Here is a 9,525-nt window from a genome sequence, read left to right as displayed (position 1 = left end):
AGATGGCTCAGGTTGCCTCCAAGCCTGACAAGCTGAGTTTGATCCCCGGAATTCACAGAGTGGAAGGAGAGAACAGGATGGTTAGAGTTGTCCCCTGACTGCCACCTACGTGTGCAGTACAAACACGTGCGCACACACGGAAAGGAAAAGCAATACAAATTAAATAAGGGGCTGGAAAGAATCCTAGTGGTAAGAGCACTGGCGGCTCTTCCAGAGGATCCAAGTGTGACTCCCAGCACCCGTGTGGCTTACATCTATCTATAACTCCAGTCCCAGGAGATCTATCACCTCTTCCGGTCTCCACGGGCACCAGACATATGTAGTGAACAGATATTCCTGCAGGCAAAGCACCGCATACATTTAGAAAATCTTTAAAAGCACTAGGCTCCATCCTGGGTCTTGGAGGGGAAAGTGAAGTCATAGCACCCAGCCTTGAGCACCGGAGCTGCTCATCTGGCCCCTCTGGCGAGTGTTCGGGGAGGTGGGATTGTACTCACACAGGCTACCACCATCAATCTGCTCCGGGTCCCCGTCTCTAAGTGCAGAACCAGAGGAATCTTGGGACTCTCTGGTTTCTATGCCAGCCCTGCCACCCCACCTAAGACGGCTGTTTCGGGCCTTATGCTCCACCAGCATCCTTGCTTCCTGTGTTATAGGAGCCTTCATGCACTAGCTTCAGAGCTGCTGTGAGCTTGCTCCAGGATATAAAATATTTAAGACAGTGCCTGCGCTCAGGATCTCCCAGTGAAGGATGGTTATAACCAGTTTACTCTGCCTGAATAGTAAGCAACAAATCCACACCAAAATATTATCAGTGGTCCATCTTACCGGAGAAGTGAGATGGAAGATGCCGGGCAAGAGAAATGTTGCCTAGGCACAGCAGGGTTACAGAGTGCTTGCATAGGTTGCCTCATTGACTGAGGGTGGTTTGGTTTTGTTTTCCTTTTTATTTGTCTGACTTTTGACTTTTTGATCCTACTTTGTAGTTTAGGCTGGCTTGGAACTTTTGATCCTTCTGCCTCCTGAGTTTTGGGGACTGAGGTGTCCATCACCACCTCAGACTCAAACTGTTTCAATTAAAAGCCGGAAGTGGTGCTGGGGGGATGACTGAGTGGGTGAAGCACTCGCCTTCTTACTGAGGCTCCACTCCGGATCCTCAGCCAGCCCGTTAGGCCAGCACCCAGGAGGTGGAGGCAGGGTGACCAGAACTTCAAGGTCAAATAAAGCAAGTTCAAGGCCAACCTATGCTACATGAGACTCTGTCTCATTAACCAAACAAGCTGAACTGCAAAGATAAGGCCGGGGAGAGCTACCAGGTCCTCTGGAGTGAGCAGATACTCAGGGAAGACTCCACTGGAGAGGAAGGAGATGGGCACATCCCGGGTGGAGCAGGCAGATTCAGAGGCCCCAACAGGTCAGAGGCCTGGCGTGTATGAGAAACCTGGAGAGGCCAGTGGGTCTGGAGCAGGGTGCACGTTGTAGTCTGCTTTCTGTCGTGCTGGGATAAAACACTGACCAAAAACAACCTAGAGGAAGAAAGGATTTATTTGGGGCTGGAGAGATGGCTCAGAGGTTAAGAACACTGACTGCTCTTCCAGAGGTCCTGAGTTCAATTCCCAGCAACCACATGGTGGCTGACAACCATCTTCAATTCAACCTGGTGTATATGTAATAAATAAATAAATCTTTAAAAAAAAAAGAAAGGATTTATTTGGCTTACAGTTCCATGTTACAATCCATCGTGAAGGGAAACCAGGGCAGGAACCTGGAGGCAGGGGCCGATGGAGAGGCCATGAGGGGGGCTGCTTCCTGGTTTGCTCCCCATTCCTTGCTCATCATGATTTCTTGTACAACTCAGGACCACCTGGCCAGTGGTAGCAACACCCACAGTGATCGGGCCCTTCCACGTCGATCATTAATCAGGAAAATGCCCCACAGCCCTGTGTGACAGGTGCAGTTACACTACTGAAGTTCCCTTTTCCCACGTGGCTCGAGTTGACAAGAAACAGCCAGTACAGAGAGTAAGCGAGGGGGTGGACAGCACTTGGTGGCCCTCAGTGAAAACCCTATTTGCCCTCTGGGTGTGACCAGAGGCTCCCCGAGATATGGAGCTAGAGTGGGAGATGAGCAGGATGTGAAAGGGGTGCCCTGCATCTTGACACCCCCTGAGAAGTCAGATTAACAGATCGTTAGGCCTGCCTCATCTGAGAGTTCAAGACTGGGCTTTCCAACCCACAGCCCGAGGGCCAGTCACCCTGTGTGTGTTAATAAAGCTTTATTAGAACATGACCTCATCCATACCCCTCACTCCACCTGTTGTCAGTTTGAAGGGTGGAGCCAGACCCTGGTGACAGCAAAGAAGTTTCTGCTGTCTAGCTTTGTGCAGGAGATCTAGCCAGCCCCAAACTGGAGCAACACCCAGCACACAGTAGGCACTCTGTAAATATTTCTCTTTGCAGAGAAGGGACTGCTACTTGTCTATGAATCACAGGAGGCTGCCAACTCTCTCTGGTCCTGGGGCTACTTCCAGCCCAGAGTCACACGGACCAAAACAACAGCCAACAACACAACAGTGACCAAAAATAATGCTGGCATCATCTGAGCCTTTGCCACAGAGAAAATGCACAGTCGGAATTACAAGCCAGCCCTGGGGACCCTGTACCCAGTTCACCCTTTGCTCTGTGGACTCCAAGGTTATCCAATTTCCGTGCCCACTCAAAAAGTCTCCTGCATCATGGGGCAACCCCCAATCCCTGACTTCCCTTGTCTCTTTTCAACTTCAGATTCAGTGTGTGTGTGTGTGTGTGTGTGTGTGTGTGTGTGTGTGTGTGTGTGTATGTCTATCGGTTCCTGTTTTTTTTTTTTTTTGGTTTTTCGAGATAGGGTTTCTCTGTATCGTTTTGGAGGCTGTCCTGGAACTCTCTCTGTAGACTCTCTCTCGGCTGGTCTAGGATTCTTTATATAGTTGGAGGATGACCTTGAACTCCCGATCCTCCAGCCTCCAGCTCTTGAGGGCTGGAGTGAATGATAGTGCCACCACACCTGGTTTGCATGGTGCTGGGATAGAACCCAGGGTTTCGTGCATGCTAGACAAACCTTTTGATGATTGTGTTTCAATCCCAGCCCCAAAATAAGGGTCTCAATATCCCCAATTTAAAGGCTTCAGTGGTATTATGTAGTGGAAACGCTTTACACAGCTGTGAGCATACAGCAGGCGCTCAATAAATGACAACTCTGACCCATGCAGTTGCCATCCACCTGCACAGGGCCTGCTCACAGTCTGCGTTCCACAAAAGCGACATCTCCTTGGTGTGTGTCCGCGCGCCGGCTCCCGGGGGACCCAGGCATTCCGGCCTCCTGCCGCCCTGTACGTGCTCGCACAAAAGCGTCCATTCATGCCTGTGTACAAAGCGGCCCATTCACCGGGTCCCCTTCAACCAGCGGCTCCCGGCCGCTCCCCAAGCCTCTTTATTGGTGCCTCCCGCTGGCCATCAGGCCCGGGCCCCGCCAACGGCCGCGCACTCTCGGCCAGGTTCTTTTCCCACGCCTGGCACGCTTCGCCAACTTCTGATTGGCACGGCGCACCGGCCGCTCTTTTTGATTGGGCAGCGCTGAGCCCCAGGGGCGAGGTCGGAACGGGCCGCAGCGAGCGCTGATTGGTCCATGGTGCCCACCTGTGGGCGGGGCCGCGCAGAGCAGGCCCCTCCCCTTTTTTGCCCAGGCCGAGGCCTCTAGACCGCCCCGAGAGCCGGTGAGTGCCGGGCCCCCCGCAGTGTGTACGGGGCGGGGCGGGGCGGGGGCTGCCAGGGGCGGCCGGGCCCGGAGAGGCCGGGGCCTGTGGACTCTGGTGGGGGTCGTGGGGAAGGGTGGGACGGGACACTCACTGTGGGTGCAAGCCCGGGGCTGTGGGGGGGTGGGGGGTGCAGTCTCCCAGCCACCGTCCTCACCGCGTGCCAGAAAGCCTGGGGTCCTCTCCGAAGGCGTCGCCGGGTCTGTTCTGCAGAAGAGGAAACTGAGGCAGTGTTTGGGGCATTGCGTGGTAGAACACCTGAGTCATGGTCTCCAGTCCCCTGCTCCCGGGAAGGTCGTGTCAGTCGTCAGGGGAGGAAAAAGCTGTGGGCCAGAGGGAGGGGTCGCGACAGCCAGGGTCAGGGGCCGGGAAGAATGTTTTTGTCTGGGTGTCCCTGCTTTGTTTTGACCTGGTTCGGTTAATTTCCCTTTTTGAGACAGGCTTTCACGCTGTAATCTAGCTAGCCTGGAACTCGCTGTGTAGACCAGGCAGACCTCAACTCCTCACCTTCCTCCCGGAGCCTCTCTAGTGCTGAGACGAGAGGAGCGCTCCACCAGCCGTGGCCAAGTCGGATCTGAACACCCTCACCGTGGACTTGGGCACTTTACAGCTAAAATCCTCTCCCGCAGAGAATAGATTTGAGGTCATTTATGTGGTTCCCATTTCACAGGGAGGGAAAGGTGAACCGTGGAGGGGGGACCCGGTGCACCTGGCCATGCCCTCCCCACACCTTTTAATAGCACCACAGTAGTAATCAGTAGTTCGAGACCAGCCTCAGCTACTCGATGAGTTCCAGGCCAGCCTAGGCTGCGTAAAGACCCTTTATCAGGAAAAAAAAAAAGTGTTCTGTAAGTCAGAACTCTTAACATCTTCTAAAGAGAAACCATAAGCTTAGGGCAGACACGCCCACCCTATGTCTCCTCCTTAGTTCACCTTGAAGAGACCCGAGCCCCCGAAGCTCACATAGCGTTTTGACATCGTACCTGACGATTGGGGTACCCCACTTTCAGGGCTGGGGAAACTGAGGTTCAGAGACATAAGAAATGATAAAGCAGCAATCTAGGTCCCCTTTTCCATATGATTTTTATTGATTTCATGAGCCTCGATTCCCAGCGAGGAAAGCAGAGGTCCAGAAGTCTGGGGAGGGATTCGAACCCTAGACTTGCGCAGTCCGACTCTGTGCCGGACCTTCACCTTTGCCCAGAGCCGTCCACCTGGCAACAGGTTCTACCTCTGCGGGCTGCCGTGCCAGGCCCCGCCCCCTCACCCAGCCCGACAGGTGTCGGGTGATGTCAGAGGCCGGTCCCGCCTCCTGACGCCAGCGGCCCCGCCCCTTGCTGGACCGCAGAGCCGGCCTCACCTGTGTGCTGGGAAGGATCTGGGCTCCAAGGCCTCCCCATCTCTCCACCACCAGGCGCCCAGGTAGCCTCGGGATCCACAGGATACAGGAGGCAGACCACGGGGCGCTTGGTCAGGGGGAGACGGGGTTAGGATCCATCTGGGCTTCCGGAGGTCCACGGGCCGGGTACCCCGAGTCAGAAGGAGGAAGCGGAGCCTGGATCCCAGTGTCTGAGAGAGGAGGACCGAGGTCTGTACTCCTGTGTTTGAGGGAGGAGGGCTGCGGTCAGAATTCCTGGACCTGAAGGAGGAGCCTGGGGTCTGGACCTGGGGTCAAGACCCCTAGACCTGAGAGAGGAGGCTGGGCCTGGACCACTGAGTCTGAGGGAGGAGGCTGGGGTCAGGACCACTGAGTCTGAGGGAGGAGCCTGGGGTCTGGCCCCTTGGTCTGAGGGAGGAGGCTGGGGTCAGGACCCCTTAGCCTGGGAGAGGAGGCTGGGACCTGGACCCCTGGGTCTGAGGGCGAAGGCTGGAGCAGGATGAGGTCTCCCCCATAGGCTGAGGTCATAAGCTTGGTACTGTCCCAGCCCTGCCCTGGCGGGCGGGGCCCTGGCTGCTTTCCTTTTCCACACAGCTCCGTCTGCCCCTCCCAGTGCTCTCACCTGCCTAAGTGACACTAATGAGTCCTGGCACCACATTCCTGCTGCCTAAGGGAGGGGTGTGTGGCTGGGGCACAGCCGTTTGGGGCCAGGTCCTCTCCGCTTCTAACCCTGGCTGCAGAGGGCTCCAGGCGGCTCCTTGTGTCCAGGGGAGACGGGGCTGGAGGCTGGGGTCCGGGGCCTGGACTCTGGGTCAGAACGACCGAGGCTGCTCTTCTAGCTCTGGGGGGAGTGATGGGGCGGGGAGGTACAAAGCCACCAACCCTTCCTGGTCAAAGGCCACCAGGCTGGAGAGGAAGCGGGTGGGTGGGGTGGGGTAAAGTCCCTGGGATGGGGCTTAGCGCTGGGTGTGTCTTTGCCACACTGGAGCCTGGGGTGATCCTTGGCCCTTTGGGGCTCACCCTTTGTAGAACACAGGGGCCAAAGTGACTGGGAACCAGGCTGTTGGTGCTGGTGGGCGTGAGAAAGGCCAGGAGGGGCCCTGGCAGAGGAAGTTTGCACATGAGAGAGGCTCCAGGGGCAGGTTTGGGGGGACAAGATGTGGGAGGACACCACTTGAGCCAGCTGAGTGCTTGGATGGATGTTCCAAGGGGTGTGCCGGGCAGGAAGGTCGCAGAGGTGAAATGGGAGACAGGGATGTGGGATGGTCAGGGGGGATGGGGTGACAGACCGATGGGACAGCAGCTTCCTGCGGGAGAGACCAGCGTGGGACTTTTCTGCGGGATATTGGACAGCCCTGAAATTGCTGTGTCCCCTAGTCCGTGGCCCAGGAGGATGGGAAGGTGACCAGACACCCTGGCTGTCTCCTGGAAGCCTCTGTAAAAAAATCCCAGACGCGGCTGGGTCCACACCCTAAGACCTGCTCAAAGGCAGGCGGGCCCCCAGCGACTCAGGACAGGTCCTCCGAGCCTCTGAGAGCAGTGAGTGTAAGACAGAGTGAGTCCCCTGCCTCTGAGAGCAGTGAGTGTAAGACAGAGTGAATGGGTGAAGGCAGAGAGAGGATGGGGATTGGTGATCCTCCTGTAATTATGGGGCAGGCAGGACCAGAGGTGCCCAGAAAGCTTAGTGACAAACATCAGATCTGTGCCCTACCTGGGCGCCGTCTGCACGCAAGCGTGGCGACCTTTGTTGCCCTTGCTGCCTCGCCTCCTGCCCTCTCCCCGTTGCTGCTGCAGACCCTGCACACATTCCTACCCCAGGGCTTTTGTCTCTTCTCCACCGTTCTCCCCTTAGCCTCACTCCCGTCTTTCTGTCTAAAGTAACACAGTAGGAAAGGCTTCTCCCGTTAAAACGTAAGCACAGCCTGGGCACCAGCATCGCCCTTCCCCTGCTCTACACCTCTGACAGTCATTTATCACCAGTTAAACCGTTTACATGTTTATGACAGTTTATTTTTAAGCCTCCTTAGATTAGACTAGTACCATCCAATATAAACAGAAAGTAAGGCAAGTGTGTGTGTGTTTGCAGTTGTATGGTAAGCACGTTTGTGGGGGCACTGGCTCAGCAGTTAAGAGGGCTGGCCGCTCTCGCAGAGGACCTCTGTGCAACTTCTAGCACCCACATAGCGGTTCAGAACGGTCCGTAGACACGGTTTCTGAGGATCCAACTCCCTCTTCTGGCCTCCACGGGTACTGCATGCATGTGGTATAGACATACATGCAGGCAAAGCAGCCTTTAAATAGAACCCTGCTGTTTCGGGGGGAGTGCACAGGTGCTCGGTGTTGTGTAGCGCTGATTGCTCTCACAGAGAGCTGCCCTTTGGTTCCTTACCGTCTGCGTCTGATCACTCCAGTTCCAGGGAGCTGATGCCGTCTTCTGGCCTCTGTGAGGACTTGCACACACACATGTGGTACATATAAACTCACCCAAGTACACACACACATACACACACACACACGCACGCACACACACGCACACACATCTGTTACAAGGAGATTATTTATATTGCTGTAAGTGGTGTGTGGGGTGTGTGTGAGTGTGAGAGCCTCTGGAGCTGAACTCCCAGGGGCTGCGAACCCCTGACACAGGTGCTGGAAACCAAACTCAGATCTTCTGAAAGAGCGATGCACACTTTCAGCTTCTGAAATGTCTCTCCAGCCCCATAATCAATGGATTTATTTATTTTTTATCTTTTTGTTTTTTGAGACAGGGTTTCTCTGTAGCCCTGGCTGACCTGGAACTTGCTTTGTAGACTATGCTGGCCTCAAACTCAGAGATCTGCTTGTCTCTGGTGGGATTAAAGGCATGGGCCCTCACACTCAGCTTAAATTAATTGTTTTAAAAAGAAAAGGTGGGGCTGGAGAGATGGCTCAGAGGTTAAGAGCACTGGCTCTTCTTCCAGAGGTCCTGAGTTCAATTCCCAACAACCACATGGTGGTTCACAACTGTCTGTAACGAGATCAGGTGCCCTCTTCTGGCTTGCAGATGTATATGCAGACAGAACACTGTATACATAATAAATAAATAAATAAATAAATAAATCTTAAAAGAAAAAGTAAAGGTGGGCCAGGTGACACAGTCCTGTTATCCCATCTACTATAAGACTGAAGCAGGTGGTTGTAAGTTCAAGGCTAGACTGAGTGACTTAGCAAGGCCTGTTTTAAAATAAAAAGTTGAGGGGTGGTAGTTGGCGCACACCTTTAATCCCAACACATGAGGCAGGGGCAGGCAGATCTCTGAGTTTGAGACCAGCCTGGTCTACAGAGTGAGGTAGTTCCAGGACAGCCAGGGCTACACAGAGAAACCCTGTCTCAAAAATCCAAAACCAAAAAAGAAAGAAAGGAAGAAAGAAAAAGAGGTCTGAGGGTATGACTCAGTGGTACAGTTTCCTAGCATGCAGGAGGGGTTTAAGCCCCAGTACCGCCAAAGACAGCCCCAACGGATGTGTCCACTCTCTTCCCACAGACCATGGCTGCAGTGACCCTGTCCGTGCCTGGGAGGAAGGTGGCTGCCAGGCCAGGCCCTGTGCCCGAGGCCGCCCAGTCCTTCCTGTTCACACCGCGGACACCAAGTGTGGGCGGCCCTGGAGGGCCCCAGGTGGACTGGACAGCGCGGCGCCTGGTGTGGGTGCCCTCCGAGCTGCATGGATTCGAGGCTGCAGCCCTACGCGACGAAGGGGAGGAGGAGGCCGAAGTGGAGCTGGCCGAGAGTGGGCGGCGCCTGCGGCTGCCCCGGGACCAAATCCAGCGCATGAACCCACCTAAGTTCAGCAAGGCAGAGGACATGGCTGAGCTCACCTGCCTCAATGAGGCCTCTGTCCTGCACAACCTGAGAGAGCGCTACTACTCCGGGCTCATTTATGTGAGTGACATTCCCTGGGTGGGGTGCCAGGTGCCATCAACCCGACCTGGATTAACAGGGAGTGGCCTAGAGTATTCCTCGACCATGTCCTGTGACTGTCCTTCAACTAGTCCAAAGTTATAATGCTTATTTTTTATGAACTAGGAGGTTAGACAGGTGCTCTAATACTGAGTCACGCCCCCAGCACCTCACTGGGGCATTCTAGGCAGGGGCTCTACTGCTGAGCTCCAGCACCTCACTGGGGCATTCTAGGCAGGGGCTCTACTGCTGAGCTCCAGCACCTCACTGGGGCATTCTAGGCAGGGGCTCTACTGCTGAGCTCCAGCACCTCACTGGGGGATTCTAGGCAGGGGCTCTACTGCTGAGCTCCAGCACCTCACTGGGGCATTCTAGGCAGGGGCTCTACTGCTGAGCTCCAGCACCTCACTGGGGCATTCT

At 55.1% G+C, this 9,525-nt stretch overlaps 1 protein-coding gene across 3 annotated transcripts in view; it reads left to right on the top strand.

The window, feature by feature from the left end:
* Positions 1 to 3,734: 3,734 nt before the first annotated feature.
* Positions 3,735 to 9,525, top strand: part of Myh14 (myosin heavy chain 14) — a 64,952-nt gene continuing 59,161 nt past the window's right edge. For 2 of the 3 annotated variants that reach the window (XM_040736055.1, XM_040736053.1), the window contains exons 1-2: positions 5,225 to 5,378; positions 8,692 to 9,087. In XM_040736055.1, the coding sequence (XP_040591989.1) occupies positions 8,695 to 9,087 (393 nt within the window). In that variant the 5' untranslated portion in view covers positions 5,225 to 5,378; positions 8,692 to 8,694. Of the gene's footprint in view, positions 3,752 to 5,224; positions 5,379 to 8,691; positions 9,088 to 9,525 lie in introns of those variants that run through there. The other variant, XM_040736054.1, reaches the window with a different exon arrangement.

Source organism: Mesocricetus auratus, unplaced genomic scaffold, assembly GCF_017639785.1.
Source record: "Mesocricetus auratus isolate SY011 unplaced genomic scaffold, BCM_Maur_2.0 Super-Scaffold_100054, whole genome shotgun sequence".
In the NCBI taxonomy this organism is placed as follows: domain Eukaryota; kingdom Metazoa; phylum Chordata; class Mammalia; order Rodentia; family Cricetidae; genus Mesocricetus; species Mesocricetus auratus.
This window is presented reverse-complemented; position numbering and strand designations above follow the sequence as displayed.